The sequence below is a fragment of the Symphodus melops genome, assembly GCF_947650265.1.
Source record: "Symphodus melops genome assembly, chromosome: 8".
Taxonomy (NCBI): Eukaryota; Metazoa; Chordata; class Actinopteri; order Labriformes; family Labridae; genus Symphodus; species Symphodus melops.
In genome coordinates this window covers 3,962,153-3,989,587 of record NC_136698.1, presented here as the reverse complement: position 1 = coordinate 3,989,587, position 27,435 = coordinate 3,962,153, and the positions used below count along the sequence as shown (strand labels likewise).

The following is a 27,435-nucleotide window of genomic DNA, read 5'->3' as shown; positions in this document are numbered from 1 at the left end:
GTTTGTGCATGAGTGTGTATTTCAGCGTGTGTGTGTGTTCATGTCCATTATCCAACAGAGTGTAAACTGAATTCCCCCTCGTGGGATTCATAAAGTATAAATTATTTTTCCTCTCTGTCGAAAAACGAGGAAGGAGGGGGCTCTGCACAGCACGGACACTGGCTTTTCTCACTCAACAGAGCTTGTTGTACAAAGGAGAGATGACAGCACATAAAAAGTTTACACATCTGTGAGTGAAATATTGTGCTTTGACTCGTGTCAACGTCTCACCGCAAGCCTTCGAGTCAACAGCTCTGACATACAAAGCACCACACTTCAGTTTGTGCACCGTCAATACAAAAGCACTAGATGTTTTATTGTTTGCAGGGGGAAAATGAAATTTAAAGAGCGACAGGTTCATGCGTCTCATTTGAAATAACATCCCCTCTGTTTGTCTGTCTGTGTTGCAGTTCTACATCAGCGTGGCGGTCATGGTCGGTCTGAGCCTCGTGACTGTAGCGATGGATCCTCCACCACATCTACCCGACCTGTTTCCTGTGTTAGTCTCTATTGCCTCATTTTCACACTTCCTCGGGCTATTTTTATATTTCAACATTATCCAGTTCAGTACACCCAGCAGAAAGATCCAGAAGAAGACCAATTAGATAAAGCCAAAGTAAATGTGATCGTTATTCTGCTTTATCTCTCCCAATGTTACATCAAGTCAAAATCTTTTGGTCTTTGATGTTGATTTAGACCAAACAAAATACTCTGATTTGATATTGTCACAGTTGTCTCTCTTTTTATTTCTTAAATAATAATGAGATTAGATGTAATTGGAAAACTATCTTGGTGGCAGCCCTACATAAATGCTAATTAGGACATATTGTGGTCTGTAAAATCCTCATGGTCCCTTCAAGAGCAACTCAGAGGGGATGTGACGTCATATGAAAGGAAAGGGTGGTACTACTTCTCCAGTTCAGACCAAATTGATTCTTAAAATCAATCATCTGCATCTGCTAAATTTACCACTGTCTATAACAGCATGACTTCCTCAAACATTCCTCTTTACTGCAAGTTTCCACCAATGAGTCTCCACTCTTCAAACTACACAGACTCTGTCATATTCCACAGGGACGGATCAGCAAGCAGAGGGTGGCCTTCTCATTTGAAATTTAGACAGTTCGCTCAGGCTTCAAGTGGTGCCAACAACAACAACGTCGCCTGCTGTAATGTTCAGTTAATGTTGAGAGCATGGGGACAGGAGTAGATGAAATGTTTTGTTAACTTTGAAAGTCATAGTTTGAAGGTGGTGCTGGAGTCACAGAAACTGTCAGGTGTTTGTCCTCTGTACTTCATTTCAGGGTTCTTTTTTTTTTTTTTATCAAATGTTTTCCTGACGGGACTGGAACCAGGTCTATCATCATCCATTCATGTGAACTTTTTCTAAGGTTTTCTACTGTATTATTATTTTTTTTTTTATCCTTTGTCGAAGTAATTTTGTACAAACTTGTGGAAATAAATTAAAAAAAAATCCCAGAGACCAAAAGTGAACATGGTTTTAATGTGACGTCGTAAAATGATTAGACTTTGAGCAGCTTCACATAAACTGTCTACATTTACCAAGTATCCTCACTAAATCACCCCTAACAGTCTGCCACGGACAGAGCCAATAATTGGACAGAAATTATATCTTTCAAAGCTTTTACTCAACATCATTAAATATTCATTACCAGTCCCAGATACTACAAGGGTCCTGCTCAAAAGACCTGTTCATTTCAAACAAAACCAGTGACAGGACCGGCCTTAAAAAGAGATGATGGAAGGTGACATATCTGAACATAACGCCATAAAAGTTGAAATACCACAGAAAAAAGGTACAAGCTATTTCTTTCTCCAATCTCCGAGCGAGTTAATGACGGGCATAAAAAAATCCATTACAACTATAAATGTTATCAGGTCAGCGTGGGTTGCCTGTGCATCTGAGGCTCCAGGCCGGCAGCCAATAATGGGCCAGAGGGACAAATAGGAGCCTGAGAGCTGAGTTAACTGTTACTACAATGGGGGATAGACACGAGGGGGCGATTAGAGGTGGCGTGAAAGACCCTGGTTTGCCCTTCTATTTCACGTTTATGTAAAGTCGGGTCAATTTAGAAAAGTATGATGACGGAGTTGGAAAGCAAATGTTAGAGTTTAAGTTCTTGCACAGCATCAGGAAAGTGTTAAATATCAGCTCGTTAAAAACTATTACACATGTACTCTTTAGATTTTCACTGATTAGTCAAATAAATTTTTTCATGACATTTTCAGTAAGTTGATGAGTTCAATGGGTGAGTAAGATTCAAAGTTGGGAATAAATCAACAACTATTTGATACTGGAAGTGTTTCCTAATGTCCTTTGCCATCAAGGGAAGGCACAGTTTAAAAATGCTTCATTACCGTTCATGGTTAAAGAGATGCACTGATTGGGAAAATCAGGGCCGATGCCAATACAGATGCTTGAAATAACAATTTAGCTGATTGTGGTTTCTAATGTTTGTTTCTCTGTAAGATTCTCACTATGCCACCAACATCTCTCGTCTGACAATAAAAAACAAGACAGAGTTGGTTCAGCGGGTGACTTCATCTGGCCAAGAGGAAACCTCTGAATCAGGATTTAGGTGTACTACATGTCAGCTGGTTAATGACATCGCTTCATGCCCCATTATTCACAGATCTGCCAATGTCTGTCAGTATTTTCTGATACCCACGTTGAACCACTACATACCACTACTTCTTTTTTTTTGTCCGTCTGATTTTGTTTTCTAATTGTAAGGTCAAAATTGGGCAGAATGAGCAATTGAAAGCCTCTTGGGAATCAAGAATCAGACATCATTTGTCAAAGTCAGAAATTGTATCAACTTAAGTGACTGGTTTACTCAAAAGACAAATTAAAAAAAAGCTTAAATGTACACAGAAAATGGAGCATTTAACAACATAAAGTTAATAAAAACGGATCATTCACAGTTAACAGGCTTTAATGTGATGTCATACTCCTGCTCTGTTTGAAGATGTCTACTTATCTCTATGTTGTCTCTTTAAGGAGTTTCCAGTCCATGAGAGGGGAGTTTTAAAAAAAGGAGCTTAATGCCAGAAGCGAGCCTCGTCTGGTTTAAAGCCACAGTGAACATGAGGCTCCTGTCACCACCTAGACTCCAACTTGTTATCCAGAATAGATATCCCTACTTTTTGTTGCTCTAGATCTTCGACACGGGAGCTGGTGGTCAAGCGGTTAGTTCACATACTCCATGTACCGAGGCTACAGCGGGCAGCCAGGGTTCAAATCATTACCCACTCTCTCTCCCTCATTTCTGAGGAAAAAAGCCTCTACTATGAAAGATAGAAAGAATATTCACAAGGGGTCCAAGATGGTTGAAACAGGTCGTTTCTCGAAAATAGAAAATGAGGCAACAGATTTAGATCCTGTGGAGGAAAACATCAGTATGAGATTATTTAATGGCTTCGCGGTGGTAAGGGGGCATTAAAAGCACCCCGGGTCCTTCTTTCAAACTCTTAAGGGGCCTGTATCAAAACATTAGTTTTGTTTATGGGCGCGCTGGCTTTGTCCTTCATGTGGCCTCTAAGGGTGATAAAGTGAGAGTTACACGATCCACCTTAGGCAGAAATAGGAAATGTTGCTGTGAACACCAGCTGTTGCGTAGGTCGACTCGGGCAGTGAGAGGCCTCGGCCTTCCCAGGCGCTGCCAAATAAAGAGACTACTGTGTTGTGTGAGACAGTCCCCCCCCCCCCCCCCCAACCCACCAACCTTTACTTTTCATAAGGTGTTAAACTGCACAGGTGGGGAGGATTGCATAGTTTTAGGAGATGATGGTTGCCATCTCAAAGAACATTATTTGTACAGCGTTGCAGCATTGTGGTTAATGTAGAATCAACATTTGTCAGCTGCCAGGCAGAGACTCGGGCTGCAAGAAGTCAGGGTTTTGACATGTCGGAGGATTCGCTCCCACAGTTTCCGACACTTCTTCTGCAAATGAATGACGGCTTGTAAGACATCTCAGCCTCACAGCTGACAGCACGGCTTCCACATTCATCTCCTGCCTGAATCTCCGCGGGATCATACGCACAAGAGGTGAAGAGCAATTCCATTAGCTGTCAACAGCAGAGATGCCTCGCTAACAAAAAACCAGGGGAATATGAGAGAGGAAAACATGATTGTAACCCCACTGGCACCTGCTGATATTACACACAGCACAGTCACTGTCAAGTTTCATCGTTCACAGAGAAAAGAGATTTCAGAAGGTGTTCTTTTTTTTTTTTGTAACCAAAATCCATCCTGTTTAAAAAAACAGTTTTCTGTCATTTCATATTAAAAGTGGATATTTGGTTATTTTGTAATAGAAAGTTAATCAGTTTATGATGCACTCAAAAAAACATGAGGTACCTCTAAACTATAATCTCTGAAAAATAAATGATAAACCTTGAAGTGACTCATCTTTGTCCGTCAGGTAATTTTGATGAGACGAGGTATATTCTTTTATTAGATTATATTAAATGTAGTTTTAAAAAAAAGCTATTTCTTAAATAACATTCAAACTGTGTGGTCTCCCTGTTTGTCCAGCTCACTGAGCCTGAGTTGTGACAATAAATATTAATGGACCAAGCCTGAGTGACGCCATCCATCTGTTCCAGCTCCGCAGGCTCATCGGCTGCAGCCGCCATGTTGGATATCCTGTCTCATCCTAACTTTCAGTCAAACTAACGGCAGGCTGAGAGCTGCAGCTGATGCGTGTTTTTAGCCTTAAATCACGCACCCGGTTACTCATGTTAACTACGCGCTTTACGAAATACTGTATAAAACGTATAGTTAAATATCAAAATGGAGCTGTTGGGAAAAGAATATCATTCCTGTAAAGTGTGTGTGCCACTGATGACAACAAGTAACTTTAACATGTTAATTCATGCTGTAAAAACAGCTTCTTTTCAGCAGTCATGTGCTTGTGACTTCTGTCGTTCCTGCAGTCAGCCTCAAGTGGACACTCGACGAACTGCAGGATTTTGCACTTCGGCATGATGATCTTCTCCTTTAACATTTCTAATAAGTGATTAAACCCTCATTCATAATAATGATTATTTCCTTGTTACGTTAACATCATAAAGACACAATGAAGAGTATTTTCTTCTACACCCTGGAATGAAATGCAAAGACGTTGACTCTCAGAAACACGTAACATCACATCTAAAAAGATTGGACGCGCTTCAAAACACATATCGCTTCAGCCCTCAGCCAGATTTGATGTAATCATCTACTTTCTTATTCTCAATATGTGAATATAAAAAAAAAAAACACACATAGGTGTACTTTCTGCACCCCGAAAGGAAATGCAATGACATTCAGAAATCATGTCTTAAAGGAATGCATACTCTGCAGCCTACGTTGTCGATCGAAGGCCACCGTCCTCACTTGGATCTAAACCGCCTAATAAACAACTCCCCCCTTTAATTACAACCGTGTGTTCAATCAGAAGGTATAAAACTCCCGGTGGGTAGGTGGCATCTGTCTGTGAGGCCTGCTACGATTGATGTGGCAGAGTGTGAGCGCTGCCTGGCTCGACCGGCGACACGGCCCCATCACTTTTATGACATCTTAAGGAATCTTCTTTTTTAATACAGCCCATTACTGCTGACATACAAATCTTCACCAACGTGGCCCCATCTATGGCCTGATCAATTTTTACTCTGCTGAGCCGTCCCCTTTCCCCTCATTTTGTCATCTCAAAATTCACATTATATAGGATTTTCTTATGGGAAAAAGTGCAATAAAAATATGTTAGCACCCCGAAGATGTGCACAAGTCAGTGCTTGGCTGTTACTAAAAAGCTTTGTGGAAAATAAAATTTGTTTCTGTAGTAAGCAGAACTGTTTAAATGTTATTTATTTTTATGTTTCTAAGAAAATATATTGTGAGGTGCAGCATTGATTTAGAACATAACCACGTCTGGATACGGGTCTGAGGGGCTGAATTTATGAATCCTTTGCACAACTCCTTTAATTGAATTTTCCAAATCTCTCACCACACACAAATAATCAATACCCACTGCTGAGGGAAACTTGCCTCAGAATTATTAGAGCCTCTCTTTTTCAATTTCGTAGTCATCAGCACATACAGACGCTGCGGGTAATGCCGTGACTATACCCAGAGGATTTATGCTCGCCCCAAGCCTGATTTGCTCAACAAGAGCGACTTCTTTAGAATGCTTACTGAAACTTTTGTTAACCTTAAAAAAGACGCTCGTAAGGGCTTCTTAACGCTGCGCTCACACTTTGAGGAAAGAAGTAGTTCCAACTATCACAGCGCAAGCCGGGAAAGCAGATGACAGGGCAGGGAAAAGTCAGAGAGGGCATGAAGAGTGACGAGGAAGGAGTCATAGGAGGAGGATTTGAGATACCAGGATCAGCTCTCAAAGTAGTAATGTCCATGAGGATTTACTGCACAGGGTGGAAGAGCAAGAAGAGGCTCTATCTGCAGTCTGACGCAGGAAAATAATCTGGAATCCAAAGTGAGAATATGAAATTAAAATATTAAAGTACAACCTGACAAAATACGTTTGGGTCTCCTGCTACCTAGCTAGGTCTGGTTTGACCAGAAGTGTCCTATAAGTTCATTTCTGTCAAGGTTAGAAAACTAACTGACACAATTGAATCATCAGCTGATTTGAATACTGTAGATATTAGATATCCAAATTTAAGTTCTTGGCACACAGATAGAGGTGAAAAGTTACCATCTGGTTAAAAGTGGCTTAACCTGAACGCACTGATGGTCGTCACTCGAGAAGAACGCGTGGAGTGTTTGATTTGTGGTCTTCATTTAAAGTTTCTCAAGCAGGTCCCTTAAAGCAGGTCACGAGATATTTCAAATGTTTATCTGGTTACTTGAATTCATGTCATCGTGATTCCTCAGGGGGAATTGTGGGAACGCACAACATGCAGTAAGCTAAGTCAACAAACTGATGAGTCATTGTGGCGTATAGTGAGGGTAAGACGATATCATTGATGTTTTGAGTCTGGATCTATGGAGTATTGAAACTACAAGTGGAAAACAGTTAGTCCCAATGATGAATGAATCTCGACTGCGCACCCAAAGAAAATCTATATTCAACGTTTATGATGTGGTTCATTCTACTTTAGCATATAAATGATACGGACACATTTTAGATTCAGATGGCCCTTCTTAATAATTCTCCTCAGCGTCTCTCAAAGAAGATCTCTCACTCCTCTCCTCCTTGTACTCAACACATGCGCCCCACAGCCTAAAGGCCACAGCAGCATATCTAAGCAAACATTTTACACTGCAGCAGAATCATGCTCAGAGATACCATCAGCATCATCTGTCTGGATTTCACGCTCCCAGCTGATATAGGCCAGAACTCTTCAGTGGCTTTGAATAACAGTTTGTTTACTTAAAATGTGTGTCTCAATGCACATAGAGGGCCGATTCTCTCCCACAGCTATCTGCCTTGACATTGTGAAGTCTGTTGTTGTAAGGAGGCAAATGCAAAACTGATAAATTTCACAGAACCACCATGTGACAAAAATGTGACATTCCTGCGGCGTGGAGCCACAATGCATCATGTATGTTGAGCCCCCTCACTGGAACTAATTAAAATAATTTCTAACAACCTTATCGGAAAACAAGCTCTCCTCCTGACAATAGCTCCTATTAACTTGAAACAAGAAACTATTGTGTGATCGGATCACAAGAATTGCTCTGCTGCAGGCGTAATATGTGCCTAAAATAATCAAATTAATTCTTTCTCCCCGGATATCCACTCATTGGATTGTTTGTGTAACCATAACAAAATGTTTTTCCTCCAAAGGTCGCCTTGCACCACGATGGTTGACCGAAACAAGCACCCATTAATGCTTTGAAAGTTTAACAAGACAGAAGATGAAGGAAGAAGCTAATCAAACAGTCACCAAGCAGGGAAAGGGGATGTCCTGGAACAGCATCGTGACTGACTTTGTTGTCCTGTTCATCTTGAAATCAGTCAAAGCGTCTGGACAAAATGTTTTCTCGGAGGCCCTTTGACAGAGAAGAGATAATTCCCTTTTTGTGAAGGATGTCAAATGAAAATGGTGAACAAATACAGCCTTATAGAAGCAACAAGGAGGTATATTTTTTATTAATGTCACTGTGTTTATGTTTGCATATTATTGATGTTTGTGTTTTCCATTCATCATTTGATTACCTCCTCTCCTTTACTCTGACTTTGGAGCTGCAGTAATGCCCCAGACAGGATCAATAAAGTTTAACTTCTCTTCAAATATATGGTTAATAGGATAGTGCCGGTGGCCTTGTGGTCGGTGCGCGTGCCCCATGTGCTGATAACCAGGGTTCAGTTCTGACCTGCAGCTCCTTTCCCACATGTTGCTCCTCAAAGTCTTCATTTAAAAAAAAGCTCGAAAAATGAACTTAAACAAAAATGTTAAGTGCCCATACTCTGTTAGAATCACTTTTCAACCATAAAAAGTTATTCAATAAAATCAAATTAATATACCTTTTGGGGGAGTCTGTGTAGAGTTCCTTCAAACTTGCACCTCAAATAAATCTTGTGATATTTTTTATACCCACAACTCCACATAGTCACGACCATAAAACGGTCTCTTGTTGAGAGATGTAAGATGAAACCTCCGCATGTGAAGTCGCTGTTGTTTGTCTTGATTGCATGAAAGCATATCAGCACATGATTATCACACATGAAAGCTTGTTTACGCTGCCAGTGTTTGAGGGTTGGTTACATTTATTAACAGCTACTTTACCTTGGCTGTGATGAACGACTCCCACTCTGGCTACTTAAAAAGGCACACAGAAATAAAAATAGAAACACAGAGATCCTGTACGCCATCCAAATGTACGTTTTCTCTTTCATGCTACAAATAACATCGAGCAAATCCTTTTTTTTTTTAAATGCATTTTAACACTAATTAGGTTCGCAGAAATATGCGGAAAATCCCTTTACTTTCTAAGAAAGTCATTATTCACCCATGTGCTTGTCGGTTTGTGTTCTTGTGTCTTTTCAGGGGTTTAGTCCTTAGGTCAGGAGATCAATGTAAAGGAACGTCCTTGTTCACTGCTGCCATCTACTGACTTCATACAGAATACAGAATAAAGTAAATAGAATAAAAAGCACACACAGAAAAACAGCAATGCAAAGAAAATAATAGTGGAAAACAGAATATGAGAGTTCACTGTGTCTGTGAAGAATGAGCTGCCCTAATCTGAAAGGGAAAGCCACGTCACATGTGAGGACTCAGTTTGAAATAAAACCTGTCATCTCTCCATCTCAGGCTTTGATGGAGACAGAGACATTTCCTGCTCTGAGCAAAGAAACGTCTTTGTCCGGCTCGTTCCTGGTCCTGATGGATCACAACAGGTCTCGTCTGGGCGAACCAAGCGAGAGACTGACGTCACAAAGGCCCCAAACAATATCTTCAGGAGTCATCAGGTTATCATTCTGTCAGTGTTCTCCATTGGATAAATGATTGATTGTTGTATTATTTACCCCTCAAGGACTACTTATATACACTAGGTCTTTTTAATTGAATAGTAGAACAGTGAATTCAAAGGTTGAATATGACCAGGAGAGATTCAAATTCAAAGAAGAAAACTGAGAGGGATGGTATGTGTATAAAAAAAAAAATCAATACTTAAATTATGAAATTATGAATGTGGTACTTTAACATCAAATCTGTGTGAGGTATTGATCGTATGAAATATCAATCAAGTTTGTGCACTTTGTTTTTAGTCTGCCTTCGTCTGATTCCATCGGGCGCCTTCAAAAACCACTTCATATATTTTGACTTTTTCAATAGAAAAAACCCTGCCGTGCCCCCAAACGTCCCCGATACGACCCCACCAGGAGAGTGTTATGAATGTAATGTAAACGGAGCTTGTGTAACGTATCAGTGACGGCACTATAAAATTAAACAACGAATGCTTATCTTGATGGATGGAGCAGTCACTAAATGTCTGCCTTCACTAAGGAAATGGTTCTTGTCTTAAGTGACTCTTATACAACTATTTTTAGTGCTATGTAAATCACTGATCATTTGGCCAGTGATGGATCTCAGTCATTCCACGTCTCCTGTCATTAAATTCTGATATGTCATTATGACCATCAGGAAAGTGTGGCAATTGAAATATAGCAACTCGTAAAAATGGAGTTCTCTGGAACAGCTTCACTCTGTGCTCTACTCTGGGTCTTTCTGTATTTATGGTGAAAAATAAATTTAGCAGCCTTCACTATAAATCATTTATGAAAACAGTTGTTTAAAATATGGGGAACAAAACAGCAGACAAGGTCACAGAAGCACACATTTTCTTTTTTTGTAAGAAAAAATGAACTGTTCTAATCAGTAGTAAAAGATTATCAATCACATGTCCGAGGGAACTGCTGTTATTTTAACCACTATACCATTTCTTTAACCTTTAAAGCTCAGACGTGTTGAGACAAAGCAATGTTTAGTTTTAATAAAGTAAAACTTATGACCTTTAAACTTATCTAAGCCCTTCTTCAATATTTGAATCTTCACTTTCACTTGAAAGCAGTCCATGACAAAAAAAACAACCTAATAAATCATCAAGAAGGATATGCTTGAACATGCGGCAGGAACACAATGTGAGGGAAAAACATCCCCTTTCATCCTGTGCCTTCTCAGGATTATTGGATTAACTCATTTTCTTATTTAGTTTTCAGAGGCGTTAAAACATTATAACAGCATTTATTATAATAAAAAATATGAAGACACAGGCAACAACAATAACCTCTCTGACCACGGTACTTATACAGTCAGTAAAACTAACAATTTAGTTCTTGTCATAAAATAAAATAAAACTGTTGTTTAAAATACGGGGAATACAACAGAGTTGAGAAAGGAACTTACTGTCCAACCTTGTTTGTGGGGTCTGTCCTTCATGGACTGTGACGTCTTGGTCTTTTCAATTCAATTCAATTCAATTAACTTTATTTGTCCCCGGGGGGCAATTCAGGGCACACAGAGCAGCAAATAACAACAGTGCAACTATACAAAAACATTTAACCAATCAACAAGAAAAAAGTGTAAAAGAAGAATAAGTGCCAGGGTGTTAGTGTGTTAGAATCCAGTCACAGAGTTAGATACGAAGAAAAGCAGAGAGGAAAGTGTCTAGATGTTAGTACAGTTACAAACACACAAGTCACAGTTAGATACAGAGGACAGCGACGGCGTGAGATGTAGAAAGACGTGCATGTATCAGATGAAAAGATGTAAAAAGACATGCATGTATCAGATGATACATGATAGATGTGTTGTCACACATCTATTGACTATGTCAAAATATGAAGAAAACAGCTCACCGCAGTTTCTCAGAGTCCAGAAGCTTCGAGATGCTCTTTTATCAGGATTTAATCCTTTGCCTAACTCCAGTGTTCCCAAACTTTTCAGGGTGCCAGAGAGTGGGGACCCCCACTGACCCTGGAGGTGGTTAAGGCAAAAACACATTGCACAACATCATGCCCACGCACAGAAAGGTAACGCTACTAACGCAAAAGAACACAACATACATTTATTTTATGAAGTAATATACTGTAAAACAGGCTTAAAGCAGAATAGTCCATGTGTAGATTTTAGCACCGAGTAGACAGGTGTGTTCATCATTATGTGGAAAACACCTTTGTTTTTGCCGTCACGTCCAAACTTACATTTGAAGTATTTTCAACATTAATTTCATTTCAATTTCACTCAGTGAAATGGTTTCATGCCAAACTGAACTACCGGTACTTTTTTTCCCCAATAATGGGTAGAAGATATGATTTTAAATTTTGCCTTTTTCGGAAGGCACCAAGTGAGGGGACCCGACCCCCACTTTTTTTTTTTTTTAATCCTACCAAAAATATAGAGTATATGATAAAGAAAATCAAATCAGCAAATCCTTACATTTCATATACTGGAAGAGTAAACATTTGAATTATTTCATGTAAAATAACAGAAACATCTGATGAAAGCACAATCTGAAGAACCTATAGCTGTATTTTAAAGTGATTCTTACAATGTGGACAGACTGCGGGGCAGCATTATCCACTGATACCTTATTTGAACCACAGTCTGTTTACATATAGTTCTTTTACTTCTGTTTATGCATATTTGTCTGCTTACATCTTAGTCAGATCGCTGTCCTTTTACCCAGCTTTGTAATTCTTGTATTTTAACTTTGCACTAACATATTGACACATATTCTTTGTGACACTTTATTCTTTGACAATGTATTCCGGATGAAACTTTTGTTTCATCAGAGTCTTTTGTTGACTCTGTATCTTTGAATTTGAAATTTTAAACAAATCCCTAAAGAATCTCAATAATATTCACACGTGATTCATTTCAGGGTGACTTCCAGGAAGTAGAGCTTGTGGTTTTATGCCATTCACAGCTGGTTGTTTAGTTCTGCTCCGGTCATGAATATCGAAGTTCATGATAGGCCAAACACATTCAAAATATTAAGCCTGACCTTTTTTTTCTTTTTTGTACGTTACATTTGAAGCAGGAAAAGGTCACAGAAACACACATTTTCTTTTTTTGTAAGAAAGCCCCTGTCCACAGTCCCACATGAACTGTTCTTATCTCTCAGTAGTAAAAGATTATCAATCACATGTCTGAGGGAACTGCTGATATTTCAACCACTATACCATTCCTTTAACCTTTAAATCAATGTTCAGTTTTAATAAAGTAAAACTTATGACCTTTAAACTTATCTAAGCCCTTCTTCATTATTTGAATCTTCACTTGAAAGCAGTCATGACAATAACAGTAGCCAAAAAAAACAACCTAATAAATCATCAAGAAAGATATGCTTGAACATGCGGCAGGAACACAATGTGAGGGGAAAACATCCCCTTTCATCCTGTGCCTTCCCAGGATTATTGGATTAACTCATTTTCTTATTTAGTTTTCAGAGGCGTTAAAACATAATAACAGCATTTATTATAATAAAAAATATGAAGACACAGGCAACAACAATAACCTCTCTGACCACGGTACTTATAAACCAGATAGTAAAACTAACAATTTAGTTCTTGTCATAAAATTAAATTTAAAAACAAACCAGCATAAGGTGTACTATAGGTAGATAATCTTAGACAGATATAATTATTTTCAAAGTAAATTCATTCTTATCTTTTATTATTTCGCAGATATGTACACTCTGCAACGAATACGAAGAATAAAAACAGTAAAGTGAACAATACTCATTGAATTAAAGAGTGTTTGTTTGTCAAAAGTTTGTCACCAACTTTGAATCTGGCACCTTTGTTACACCCAGTCAGTTCGTGTGAAACATGGTTAATAGTTCCGGATGTCCGCTCCGTCTAAAGATTTTTTTTTTGAAATTCCTGACAAACAGTTTGAATAAAAAAAAAACCTAAGTCGTACAGTTAAAGATATTACAATAGGCAATATATACTCAAGGCATTTTAAAAGATTTATAAGGTTGTTTCTTCCGTGTCGTTTTTAGGTGAACACCGAACAGTTTGCCTAGCAACGGGCAGCAGATAGCAACGGGGTGCGACAAACCACAACGTAAATATGATGAAATGAAATACACATTTCATGCTTTTTAATGAGAACAAAGCGGTGTAAAATAGAGTTGACCAAGTTTTTTTCTAAAGGTAGTTCCCGTAGTATCTGGTTGTTATCTGGTTTAACTGCTGGGAAGTGTTAGCTTACGATAATCCTTGTTTGTTTGTTTGTTTTCTTCCAAAGATGTCTTTCCAGGATTCACCTGATGAAGATGAAGTTTTCTACACGCAGTGCAGAGCCGCCTACCTCTCTGTGTTCAGGTCTAGTTTGACAAATATCGCTTCCAAACAGCAATTATGTCGTGGTAAGCTAACATTACTCTCTTAATTTACGAGAGCAATTTAGTTTAGTTTAGTCCACTGCTACATCTACGTGGCATTCATTTGATGTACCATACGAATAGCATGTTGTACATTGATCCAACATGGTTAAATATATTATTCTGAACCCAAAGATTTCAACCATTCAAAATATGACTAAAACAGTATAAAAGCCTTATAAATCAGAATATTATTAATGTTATCTTTCTTATAAAACTACTGTAGTGAGAACAAAAAGGGGGATGAGTGAATGTTTAGGGGGTAAACTCAGTCTGTAAAAACCGGAGGGTCACCGGTTCAAGTAAGGAAGTTGGTTTGGTAGCTGGAGAGTGTCACTGAACCCGGTACGCTCACTGTAAAGAGCTAAAAGTCTATGTATTAATAAAGCTTTATAAATAACCTTACTGTAGCTTGCTTTGCCTCGGAACAAGTGGTACCAAAGTTACAAGACAAGGAAAGGGACTTTTCATGGAGTTATGTGTCACAAAAAACTATTACTACGCTCATCTTCTTCTTCAGCTCTCCAGCAGGCCGGCAGAAATCCGTCCTATGCAACTCTCAATAAATACTGGACACCGAGGACATCCAAACTCAACTTTGACGACTTCTGTGAGATCCTTCGGTGTGAGAGGAAAACAGAGGAAACCGAGCTGATGAAAGCCTTCAAAAAGATGGACGTCAACGGTGATGGCTACATCTCGCATAAAGAACTTGAGAAGACTCTCACCGCTGTGAGTCACCTGATTTGTTTGCACTCGACACTGACATGAAAATCAGTGAACTCTTCGTGGATAAATGTTTAGATTATGGCCATGTTTGGTAACATTTTAGAGAGACCCTGAGGGTTGTTTTACCATATGAACATAAAATATATTATGACAATAAAGGCTTTGAAATTAAGCATTTTCACAGGATCGAATAAAATTTCTGCTGATGTGACAATCAAATAATGATGTTGCTTTTAGACAGTGTTCGCACAAAGAAGGTAATTAAATATTAAGACACTGTAATTACAGTCACTCTTAAAGCCTTTAAAAAGAACAGACATGGTAAGTCTGTAAAATCTGAAAGGCTTTTTGTTCATTGACCCTCTCAAGCTCCTCAGCACTTTGAAATAACTCCAGAAAATGTGTTTTTTACTTATAAACCTACTTCTTGACTCTTTCAGGGAGGAGAGAATATGACCCCTGAAGAGGTGAACGCCATTTTCTCGGTAGCAGACATCAACAAGGACGGCAAACTGGACTATGCAGAAGTGAGTTTCGATTAATTTAACGTTAATATGAAGTCAATTACTTTATTTCAGAACCCGTTACTTAAAAGTGTATTTTCATTGGACGTTTTTTTATCTTTGATGTCATCCAAACATTTCATGGTATTGATGAACAGCGGAGAAAAGGGTTCTCTTCTATTTTTTTACCAAGAATAGCCATTAGGAATGATTTTATCTTCATCTTGATTGTTTCCATTCGATGAACATCTCTATGTGAAGCAGTTCAAATGTGTTTTTGTGAAGTTGAACTGAATTCACATCAAACACAGAAGAATGTAAAATCCAAGAGGCAGAAAGGGCTTTTGGACAGTCGTCCTCGTGCATCTTCCCCCTCATTACTGCTCTACTGTTGCTGTCAGTTCTGCAGATTGCTTGTGTCGACAGTAGAGCAGTGTCAGACGGCTGCTTTGGAGAGGCTCGAGACTAACACCAAGCTGAAGAGACAGAACTTTGGCAGTCAGTCATACAGCCCTCTGAAGAGCTCCGTGTCATCAGCAGGGACGCTCCCTCAGCCCCCAGAAACTCCCAGAGCCGACTCAGACACAACACTCAAGAAAGGTACAACATGTGATCTGACAAGCAAGAGAGTAGGAAACAAGAACATTTTGTTTTTGTGTTTTTTCATGCCATTGGAAACACTGTCACTAAAAAAAGTAAACTAACGTGTGTGTGTGTGAACATATAATTAAATGTCCTGACAAGATGTACTATTATGAATAGGATTTAAATATCAGCAATCTTAATGAAATGTCCACGTTTTGTTTTGGGATTTTTTCCCTGAAAATGCCAAAGCTGCATTCATGTGATGTCTGAATAACAGGAAAGATTAGTTCCTGATTAGAAACATTGAAAATGTGCGACACAGAACTAAGACTTGGAACATGTGCAGAGATTCGGCTTAACAACCTCTCACGTTGAAAAACAGTGCTATGGGCTAAATGTTGATTAAATGGTAGTTTTTATGATCATTTCTTGTAATTGTTATTGGCTATTTGCTCACATTTTTAAATAGAGGTAGGCTGAAACTGTCAGTTGTTTTTCGAGTTAGTTGGACCCAGTTATGTCTGGGACAAACTCACATACTGCCAGAAACAGTTCTAAAGTACGACACAAGTCTTTTGAATCTCATTGACAAAACAAAGTGTGAATAAGGGAGCATCAGAGGATGCACCATCACGTCTCTCTGCTCTATGACTCCTGAGCAGCAGACTTTACGAGTCCAACATAGCAGCCTGTGGTTCACCTCAGACTCAAGTTTCACAACAGCCTGTCCCAGTACGCCTCACCGATTAGTTATGATGAATAAATAATAGCTCTGTTATTGATCGATTTTTCACTCCCCCTCTGACAAATCGCCTCATTAAGACAGGCCATACATCATAACAGGCAAACAATGAGGGCAGCCTGTTCGGAGGGAGGAGACTGTAAATCGTTTTGATTTGGCCAATCATTCCTGCCATTACCAGATTGACAAAAGCTCCATCCACATTGATAAGAAATACTACCATATAACCGTGGCTATGACGTTTGTGCTCCTGCCAAAAAACAAATTTTTAAAGCTTAAACAAACAAGGCCTGATAGCCGGTCCAGCTTCACCTGTCCGCAACAAAACATATCGATCCGTCAAATTATCTTTCTGTTCTGTGAAGAACCTTCAGACAGTTGGGTGGGTGTAAAAAATCCAACAGATTTTTCACCTTAAATTCAAGAAAAAGAAGAAGGGAGTTCCTGGATGAGCGAGGTTGGGGACAGGTCCGCAGTGAGAAGACGGATGGGGTTGATTTAAGTGGTCAGTCCATGTTCATGTTATTGATTCTGAGGATTCCTCCAGTCCTCACTGGGGAGGTGATGAGGGATTAGACAGTGGTGGAGGGGAGGGTCCAGACGACCACCGCTGCAAAAACAAATGAGCTCCCACACAGTTGTGGGGATTATCACATTATTGTGCCTCTCCCATGTATTGATTTATAAACACTACACTTTAACAAAGCTATGACACGGGACGCAGCCTCATCGCTCATGGTGAATTGGTTAGTCTTGGACTTCAAAAAACAAGTTCGACTTCTCAATTGGTTTTTCATTTTTAGGTATGAGCCATTACTGCCGCTCAAATAAGTCATAAGTACTGGACACGTGATGTTTTGGCTCATTCTTTTACAATAAAGTTATGAGAAACAGATTTATTACGTTTTATGTCAATGTTGCATTTCAAGAATGTGTGACTAAACTGTTAGAAAAAACGATGAACGCTTGTGTTGTCTCAAGGATCATTAGTCTATTCAGCTCAATGTGTGCAGTTTTCCAGCACCAGGAAACCACTAGTGTCAAAACAACACTCCATTTTAACTTCAAATAATCGTCTTAGGCCACTGTTAGTGCTTCTACTAAAATCAGTTACTGCCATTGATACGAATGAGATCTCTCAATAAAACGTGACACTTGTCCTATTCATTCTTCTGTTATGACCAGTTCTGTTTACCAGGAAGCCTCCAACATTTCTTCAAAACCTCAATTTCCGGGACTTGGAACCAATCCGAAGCTCTCATTAGTGAATTGATATTTTCTGCCTTCAATTAGTGTTCAAGGAAAATAAATAGAGCCAGATAATGGGTCTAAGAGGATGCCTTTATGTCAGTTGTGATTTAGAACACCTCTGTAATGAATTAAAAGGGGGCTGATCCTGAGCTCACGTGTCCCCTGAACACAGAGTAGTCGTGTTCACGTGAACTCTGAGATGGACTTCTGAGAAGACAGATTACTTTGTTAATGATGTGGTGCGCCTCATCTCTCTTTTTCAAAGTGTTTACAGTTTGAAGAGGGGAGGGCTGAACTTCATTTGTCAGAGCTTTCTTTGTCTCTTGGCAGCAATGTTGTGACTTGATTCATTTGTAATCGTTTTAGATGTTTTTTGTGTGCGAGTGTTCTCCATAATTCATTCACGTTTTTTCTTTTGGTTTTTTTTGTCTCAAGACAGTCGATCATCATCTCGCCCTTCTTCAGCTCGCAGCAGACGGTCGTCCCTGTCCAATCCGACCAGCGTGACTACCAGCAGCACTAAGACTGGCAAAGTGCAAGAGCCCTCAGGCTTACAGGTAACCGCATGTGGACTCATAATGGTTTCAGAGCTGCAATAAATGATCTTTTTAGAGCCTCGAATCAGCCAATTATCTTTTCAATTATTTGAAAATGAATGAAATGTCCATCAAAGGGTCCCAGAAATGTCCATTAGTACTCCTCATCACAAATCTGTTCATTTTACATCAAGATAAAACAGCAAATCCTAACACGTGGACAGTTGGATAATGTTTTGTTTGTTCTTTAACAAGAAAGAAAGTTTATCTGTGACTTTATCAAGTCACAGATAAACTCTAAGTTAAGCTTTGGTATTTCTTAATTCACAATTGTCACTCTATTTAGTTCTAAACCAAGTTGAAGTGATTCCTCAGAATCTTCTTCAATGTTCTTGTGCTGCTTTTTACCACTCTGCAGTTTCCCAGTAAAGTCGGGGGGATTTCTCAGTTACTTTGAGCCATTCTCTCAGACAGAAAAAAGATTTTGGTAATATTTTATGAATTTTTTCACAGCATTACTTTGGAAACCTCATTTACCACCACATCTTCTTTTAGAGCCACTGTTTTATCTTCTTCTCAGAAATAATGCCACTTATAATTACTGTGTCAGACCGACAAAGAGCAACAGAGCGCTGCAAGCCAAGAGCCAAATTAAAGCGAGAAAAATGTCTGAGGCACAGCATTTCCTTTTGAAGCTCTACTAATGCCTAAAAAGGGTTTTAAAAATCAGCTTAGAAATCTTGTAGGTTAGAATATCTTCAACAGCCTTCAGGAAACGGGGAACATCACCTGCTGCTAGCTAGTTAGCCTAGCTTGCCTCTGCCTCCTGAGCTTGTTAGTGGTACAGCCTACATCTGCTTTAAATTATCTATAATGTGCTTTTTTTAACCACTCAAATATCAATGAGGGGTTCTTTATCAGCGACTGCTTATGTCAAGTTTCTGGAATTGGTTTTATGTATGAAAAACATAACTAAAGTATTTTAAGTTCTTTATCAAAACAATACAATAACAGCAGTCGAGTTATTCCTGTTTATTTGTATTTAACAAAATCAAATGACTCTTTGTTAAAGAGTTATTTGTAGTGATTACACATCAAGTTCATGAATTCAAGTACAGTATATGCTCACTTTCCTTGAACCTGAAAGATTAGCTGCTCAGTGTGTGGGCTCCAGGCTTGGAGTGTCCCTGTTCGTTCCTGATGGGTGGATAGTTACAGGCTGTATCGATTCCATGCTCTTTGTTTTCACTCTTTTTGGCTTAACCTCAGCCAGTTTTCTTTTCAAAAAGGAAAAAAAGTAGAGGAAAACAACAGCCTCCCGCTCGGTCTCGTGGGACCCAGTGGGTCGAGATTGGAAAGGGGCGAGAAATGATCGAGGTAAAAGAATGTGTGTCCAGAGATTAGCTCTGAGGGGAAGTTCTGCCCTCTACCTGGCTGCAGGCGGGGCGTCGAGGGAAGTTTGTGTTTCTGTAGCCGTGTGAATTCATCTGATATGTCTGCAAGAACACAAACATAACGTGTAGAGAATAGAGTTAGAGAGGGAACAATACACTTAACTAACAATTGGATATGTATCTTTAATTCCTATATTCATGAGTTTTCTTGCAAAATGATTTTCTAATTTTTATTTTGTGGTCAAGTTTTATTTTCAATTATCTGTAAGATAAAAAGATAAAACGCAGGACTGTCTATAATAAGAGAGAAGCTGTGCATCATGTTTACATGGACGGGACGGCCTGGTGTTTAAAGCTGTTTCAGAAGAAGAAGAAGAGCCAAATGAGACTTTATAAATGTTTATCTTATCAGCCTGAGTTCCTTCTATTGAAGCAGAACACTTTTAGAAGTGACTGACACCAGGCAGCTCTACCATGTTTACCATCAGCCCTTAAACATTCCCCTTTACAGCCTGTGTTATCAAGAACGACATGTTTGTGTTGTTTTTATGTCTGCTGGTAACAAAATAGAGTAACCCAATAGATGTTTAATGCTGTTGATTTGACTTGTCTCTCATTTGTTTATTTACAGCATGAGGTATGCTCACCTCCTTATTCTGTATCTCAGGTTTTTATTTTTACTATTCTAATAGGAACTATAACAAAAGGTGAAGGTCAGTCATTAATGTGTGTGTGTGATTGTGTTGGTGGCGGCCGAGCCTCTGCGTGGCAGTAAATCAGAGCCGTGGTCGGAGCTGGTGACAGCAGCTGTATTAGTCTACAGGCTGACCCTCTCTCTGCGGGGGCATTCATTCTGATGTCTTTAAGCAGAGGACCGGTGCCCATGGCAATTTTCCTCCTTCAATGTTGTCTGGACAAACCACTGAAGTGTTATGGTTTGATCTTTTATGCCTCTCACACAGCCCAAGATAAATAGTTAGAGAAAATGGCTTTTCTCAAAAGGAGTGACATGCTCCGTCTTTATGGCACTTTCTTTGTTTAACTTGCTGATTTATTTGTCCACTAAAAAGATTCATAGCCTATTCCAGACCTGCTGGGCCCTCTGCGTCCTCTTACTGTGTGTCCACACCAACTGTGTTTTCATTTTATTTGTCTCCAATGAGCAGAAGGAAAACTTCCTTGTTTTGATGTTCCTGTTCAATTTCCAATTATTACCTCATTTCAGCCGTGCTGCCAGACGGAGGAACAACAGGATTTCAAAATGAGAGAAATATTAGGATTCATAAATATCTCCAAAGTAGCCTCTTGATAGTTTTGAATGACCACTGGCCCAAGATTGAAAAGGCTGTATTTATCAAAGTTAAATGGACTCCAATTTGCCACACCAGGTCCTGAGAGATCCACTTCACCAGAAAAACATGGTGTAGCCCTGCTGCCCTCCTGTGGACCAACACGAGTACTACAAGTGTTTACAAGACGCTCAGATAAATAATGAAGAGCATGTTTGAATGTTGGAGCTCTAATTATCACAATGACGGTTCCTGTCACAGGATCAGTCCATCTTTAAACAGGAAGTGAACATTAGGTTTGGTTTGTGTTGAATGAATAAATGCATTTTGTTGTCATGAGAAGTTTTCGGGGTCTAAACCAAAACTGAACATAACAAAGTGCACAGAGAAACACTTTTATTGAGCGGTGAATCTACGAGTGAGAAAGTCCTCGCTCTTCTGCTTTATTAGACACACTAAATGTGATTTTGTTTTCCAGGAGTGGCATCAGAGTTCAGTGAAAGGCTGTTTCTACGTGGAGGATGATGGGAGTATCAGCTCTCTGCAGTACCGGCTCCACATCCCGCGGACCACCAACGTCTACCTGACCATCCAACCACTGAGCCTCAGCCACAGACCTGGTACCGTTTTACATTTCACAGAAGCCAACATCATCTCCATGTATCTTAGAGGAAGTTCTCTTTCGTTTGTTCGTCTGATTACGGAGGTCAGAAAGGATGGTTGAAGAAGATAGCAGCACTTAATCAGTCATCTCAAGTGACCTGGATTTTGGTCTTTGGACGAGCACAAATAATCCTAAAACGTCTATCTGGAGGGCTCCATCAGCTGTTCATCTGCCTACAGCAAAGCTGCACAGATTTAAAGATTGTTTTTACTAGAATGCATGAAGTGTGACAGTAATATGACTCATAGACAAAACGCTTCAACACACAGAAAAAAGCAGCACAGCTTTACAACAGGAAAAGGATGCAGTTATGTTCATTGAACTGGAGCATGCATTATGGTCGTCACAATACCAGAATTTTAAAGTGCAGGTAGAAATCAGTAAACATTCAACAGCTTGGATAGCTCTGCAACAAGTCCAGGAGTCTCAGTGCTCTCGTTTTGAATCAGGACAAACTGCAGGCTCACTACTGCACACGGTCTACAATGAATCTAAAATGTTGGCAACATATTTACGCAGTGATGAACGTACTCTCTCTTTGTGACTCTCTGGTTTGTTTGCACAGGTCTTGGTGTTAATAACGGCTGATGATTGTTTTCTTTTTAGCTTTGCTACTTTTCAAAATTATAGATAATTAGAATAACAGAGATTGTATCGTTTTAAAACACCATGTATAAAAAACCAGCTTGTCCAACTTTGTTTTCCAGATGTGTGTTTTCATGTAGCGTAGATTGAATTCAGTCTTTATACTATTCATGATATCAGAGTCTTTGTCAGTGTCATATTGAATCCATCCATGCATCCCTTGTCTTTGGCGGTGGTCATGTAGCAGCAGGCCTCGTACAGTGTTTCCCTGTCAGTGTTACATAATAATCCATACATAAAGGCTGACATGCTGTGTTGCTTTGCAGACAAGCCCTCTCCGTGGATGACAGTGGACACGGCTCTGTTTGTCACGTCGGCCGGGGAAAACAAAGAGGATTCAACTTTAGTTTGCTTCACGGAGTCCAAAGACAGAGAGGTGGGTTCGAGTGTGAGCGGTGAACATTTTCACTCCTAATGATGCTCAGTTTGAGAGTTTTGTTTCACTTTAATTTTTTTCCCTTCAGAAATATATTTGGAGAGGAGAGTTGAATGCTGGGACTTACTACCTGCTCCCCTTCACTAGTGGCTGCAAACTGAAGAAAAGAACTCCAAAGAACCTCTCCAATAAACCCGTGGAGCTCATCTGCAGGACGGAGACTGGAGAACTAGATCTGACCAGGGATCTCAGGTGTGTGTGTGTGTGTGTGTGTGTGTGTGTGTGTGTGTGTGTGTGTCTGTGTCTGTGTGTCTGTGTGATCAAGTGAATCCTGTGTTTCCCACTTTGTGCCACAGGGAGGTGCTGTCTGACATCTTTGAAGTGATTGACACGGATGGAAACAGTTTGCTCAGTCTGGAGGAGTACAATTTCTTCGAGTTACGGACCAGTGGAGAGAAATGTGACAAGGACGCCTGGGCGGTCTGCAAAGGTCATCACACTCCCCGCTGTGCTCATACACACAATGATTGTTTTTGTTACCCTGATGTGAGAGAGAGAGGCGTTATGTGCGGCTCTCATTAGTTGTTGTTTTGGTGTTCAGAGAACTTTGATATGATAAAGAACCAGCTGACACGGCAGGGCTTCATGGAGCTGAACCTGATGGAGGCCACGGAGAAAGATGGAGACCCTGCAGACCTGTGGGTCACCCTGGAGGCCATGGGCTACAACCGAATGTTGGAGCTAGAAGAGGTGCCACTTTCACTCTGCTCTCACCTACATCAATCTCTGAGGGTCATTAAAACAGTTTGAATAGAATGTGACGTCATGTCGCCTTTACAGTACATGTGTGATAGATCCGTATGATGTCTGCTCTGTTCTGCTTAGTTCTGTGCTTTGTCTTGTTTTGAGTTAAGTTCTCGTTTTGTCATTTTGACCCATGTTTTATCATGTGTTTTAATGCACCGTCCCCTTCTTAATTAAACTGAATTGAATCGGTGCAGTTTGAATGCAGCTGTGTGTAAATATTGTGATTGTGAAACACTTCCAGCCTTGAACCACATACCTAAGTTCAGTCCCACTCTTTCAGGCGTGTCCCTTCCAGATAGACGTACACTGTGAAGGCGCTCAGCCCGACATCCAGGAGCTCAGTTTGGACTTAGGGCCCAAGCTTGTGAACCAGGCCCTCCAGAAGTCCATCACAGCCAGGATCGGGGCCAAAGCACTGAGGGGCCAAGACAACGTCTTCATCTACACCTACAGAGGAGAACACAGGGTGTCCTCCCTCATAGCCAACAAGGTAGAAACATTATTGTGTTGATCTGACTGACTGAGGAAATCCAAAACTCAAACAGGGACAGAGTTCGTGTTCTGGGTTCAGTGTGTTTGATAGTCAGCGGTCGTATTGACTCTCATAGCAACAGGGAGAACTCAACAAGTATGTCCCAATGCTGCAAAGGAACAAGTGAACACGAGGAAATTCCCAACAGTGTGAAGCTTTACAAGACTGTTTTTTTTTACTGACATACCTTTTGCTTTACAAGTCCACTAAAATAATATCATCAGGTTTTAAGGTTCAGGATGGTGTGTAGTATTGTCTTGTTTACATAAAGTGACCCACAACCAAGAAACAGTTTGTACACAAGATTCTTAGAGTGTCACAGTTTGTTCTGTGATTTCATATTTTTTCATTCAACGGGATTGGTTTGTTTATTTTTTTATCGGTTTGTTCGTTGAGCTTTATCAGACAGTTTCTGCTCAGTCGTCCAACATTTATTTTGACCTGTGGAAACCATTTGTCTTGCAGAACAACCAGAAGGTGACGGTCCACGTAAACAACGAGCAGAGCAGGAACTGCTGCAGCAGCAGAGGCATGAGTGTGTTTGCTGTGGAGGTTCCAGCCAGGACTAAGATGGTACAAAGTCAAAGTATTTATTACAGGAACTCGCTGCCTAAAGCATAAACATTGTAAAACATGGATTAATATCCTGGACTTTTATTTACTTCAGTCTATGAAATGAGCCTGCCTGTATGTGGGACAGGCGTCCATTAGAGACGGGACTCTCTAATGGGGGGGAATTATTTTCAAACAAAACTCATTCAGAGCAGAGATGGGGAAGACTATAAAACTGTAAATGTACACCAGAAAGAATAATTTACTCTGAGCAAAGTTAGGATATGGATAAACAGTGAAATAAACTAAAGATTTATCTTTGATCGACAGTCCGTCTCTCTATAGAAACAAGAGCACAGAAACATCTTCTTGAGACCTGCCTTCATTGGTCAGAATGTGCAGCAGCACCAGGCTGGTAGATGAGACAGGCGTTGAATTGGGATGGGCTTTTATTTGAAGTTTTACTGTACTTGTGGTTCTTTTTTGATTTTCTTTTTTTTTTACGTTTCCGCACTCGTTTGGATGTCAGTAAAAAGCTTTGTGTTTTGTCCTTTAGGTGTGCCAACATGTTCTTCCCATCAACGATAAACAGGACTGGTCCTACAACTGTGCGGAGAGCATATTACCCTGCGTGTAAAGGGGCATCGCAGCCTGGCGTCAAAAGGGATTGGAGATGAACAGCGAGTCCATACCTATTTGGAGTAATAAAATGACCTGTAACTGTTGGACTCAGTTATTTTTTACGGGACATTTTACAGTAAAAGACTCACAGTCAAAGTTTATAGATTTGAGTTTTTCTCTTTTACCACCTGGAGCTAAAAGTCTTTGTTCGACTTGAGTTGAGAATGGTTTGAAGAACATCTTTTGTTTCTGCTGCTTCTGTGCCTTTCCTCTTTTTCCTTCTTCAACAAAAAACAATCACAAGTATTCAGATTTATCCTGTAACTGAAGGCTTCTGTCTTTGTAAATGGACAGAACGTTTTATAGTCTGCTCTTATGTTTGGCACTAAGCCATGTTACGACAAACGACATATGCTTACATTCATTTTAATTAAGGGTCTTTTAACATGTTTCCTGTAAGTGTAAGCATCTTACTGCACATGGTTTGGATCACCTTCACTGGACAGTCACCACAGTAGATTTATAACCATTTAAGTTCTTTCAGCCCTCCTCAGAACAAAGACGGTTCTTACTCAAAGTGTTCGTACCTGTCAATATCTTCATTACTGTTTTTGTATTCCGGTCCTTTAGGCAGATCTTAATCTCTTTAGAAAAACGATATTTGCTATATTGACAACTAAAGAAATGTTTGTTTTCTTATTCAACTTAGCTTTTTTTAACGTACACCTTTCACCTGTTAGCTGTCTTATTTAACTCTCTTATGTTGAAATAAAACCTTTTTGGGTCTTCATTTTTCTTACTTACAGCCTTTTTTCAGCCTGCGTGACATCAGAGTCGGATTTATTGAACTGGTGCTCACACATATAAGGAATTGGACTTGGACAGACCGTGTTCTTAAGGTACTAAAGTATAGAATTAAATATGAAACTACAAACAAACGAGTAAACAAAAGCTAGTAAGATTTCACCTCTGTCACTGCAGTTACTGGTCACCTCTTCGTACTGTTACTACAGTCATTTTCTCTTGAGGATTTTGTGCTGGCGTTGAAATGCATTCCTTTGCATTGCACTCAGGTCTAAACTTTATTCGCCCTCGGCCTTTGCAGACGAGACCTGCTATTTATATCCCTCAGGCCATTATTTGCCCTTTGACTTTCTCTGCTGAAACAGTAGAGCCCGCTCAGTAAAGGTCACATGGCATGTGAGATGTATTTACTGTCCTGAGCTGCTGTCTGTTCTTCCTTTCCACTATCTGAGGTTTAGTGACACTGAACTGCTCAGGGCGAATCCCACCTCGAGGGCTCTGAGCGCATTTGGATATCTGTTCTAACAAATGTTTAAAATAGGTTTTCAAAAAAGGATATTTACATTTCAAAAGGTTAAATGTTTGATTAGTACAACGTCATTGTCAGTAAATGTAGATTTAAATTGTGCTATGAATGGTGAGAGCTGTTTTAAACTGACAGTGTTTACGGTGCAAATTTTAGTGCACGATTAATGCAATTTTTAAATATTTATTTTTGGGCTTTTGATGCCTTCAGAGAGGATAGAGTCAGGAGCCACAGGTGGGATTGAGGACTATGGCCTCTGGAAATGGGGCAAGTGCATGCCATAAGGCTACCAGTGACCCCCCCCAGTTTAAATATGAATGGTATTAGTTACTTTACACGCTCACTTTACACAGCAGCTTCTTCCATCAGTGTGTGAATGTGTCAGTGTTACCTGCAGTATAAAAACCTTTTAGCTAGTAGTAGTCGGGAGAAGACTAGAGAAGCGCTCTACAAGCTCAAGTTCATTTACCATGAAAATATAATATCTCCTCTCTGAAGGATAACCTCCACGCATGCACACACCCCGTACTTCCTGATGGCAGGTCTGACGTTAAACTTTGTTCTGCTTATGATGAACAAACACACTGTGATGCAACAAGCAAACAGCAGAAACCTGAAGTGGAAGATTTCACAATGTTCACCTTTCAAAATCACACTCTATCACTTGAGTCATGTGGTTTTGAAATATACTGTAGTATCCTTTGAATGTGTCATATATGTGATATAGTTATGAGAGAATGTATTCCTTCTCCAATCAGATTGTCTTGTTGGTCTAAACATTTGAACCAGCCCTGCAGTCATTGACCTCTCTGTGTAATGGACTTGACCTTTGAGGTTCAAAAGTCTGTTCATGAATAAATGTGAAGCTTCTTATATCTCTCAGAACTTATGACACACTTGGTTTCTATTTAACACTTCGAAACTTAGTAACCAGCAACAGGTCAACTAAAATATAAAAATAAGCGTTTTTTT

At 39.7% G+C, this 27,435-nt stretch overlaps 2 protein-coding genes and 1 long non-coding RNA gene across 5 annotated transcripts in view; 2 read left to right on the top strand and 1 right to left on the bottom strand.

The window, feature by feature from the left end:
• The window catches only part of alg6 (ALG6 alpha-1,3-glucosyltransferase), a 175,569-nt gene that overhangs the window by 21,783 nt on the left and 126,351 nt on the right, over positions 1-27,435 (top strand). The window contains exon 14 of the mRNA XM_079351438.1: positions 450-667. Coding sequence (XP_079207564.1) covers positions 450-644 — 195 coding nt within the window. The 3' untranslated portion in view covers positions 645-667. The remainder of the gene's footprint in view (positions 1-449; positions 668-27,435) is intronic.
• LOC306827693 lies at positions 5,895-12,564 on the bottom strand. Of its 2 annotated transcripts, XR_013779660.1 has the most exons (3): positions 11,374-12,564; positions 7,955-9,125; positions 5,895-6,525 (listed from the first exon to the last, which is right to left on the bottom strand). It is a non-coding gene; the product is annotated as an uncharacterized lncRNA (long non-coding RNA). The 2 variants fall into 2 exon arrangements; XR_013779661.1 differs by lacking the exon at positions 11,374-12,564 and having other exon boundaries at positions 7,955-9,644.
• On the top strand, positions 13,477-25,923 carry efcab7 (EF-hand calcium binding domain 7). Of its 2 annotated transcripts, none has more exons than XM_079349679.1 (14): positions 13,477-13,571; positions 13,772-13,892; positions 14,428-14,639; positions 15,077-15,163; positions 15,541-15,739; positions 18,153-18,274; positions 21,415-21,556; positions 22,512-22,621; positions 22,710-22,873; positions 22,978-23,111; positions 23,223-23,371; positions 23,709-23,918; positions 24,426-24,533; positions 25,069-25,923. In XM_079349679.1, exons 2-14 carry the CDS (start codon positions 13,772-13,774, stop codon positions 25,147-25,149), a joined length of 1,839 nt encoding a protein of 612 aa, XP_079205805.1. In that variant the 5' UTR covers positions 13,477-13,571; the 3' UTR covers positions 25,150-25,923. The 2 variants fall into 2 exon arrangements, with proteins under 2 accessions (XP_079205805.1, XP_079205804.1); XM_079349678.1 differs by having other exon boundaries at positions 13,521-13,677.

Excerpts from the sequence above, each read along its gene's own strand:
- efcab7 (XM_079349679.1), top strand. The coding sequence starts at position 13,772 with ATGTCTTTCCAGGATTCACCTGATGAAGATGAAGTTTTCTACACGCAG. Across the intron at positions 22,622-22,709 it reads CGGAGTCCAAAGACAGAGAG|AAATATATTTGGAGAGGAGA; the intron begins GTGGGTTCGAGT and ends TTTTCCCTTCAG. Across the intron at positions 24,534-25,068 it reads TTCCAGCCAGGACTAAGATG|GTGTGCCAACATGTTCTTCC; the intron begins GTACAAAGTCAA and ends TTTGTCCTTTAG.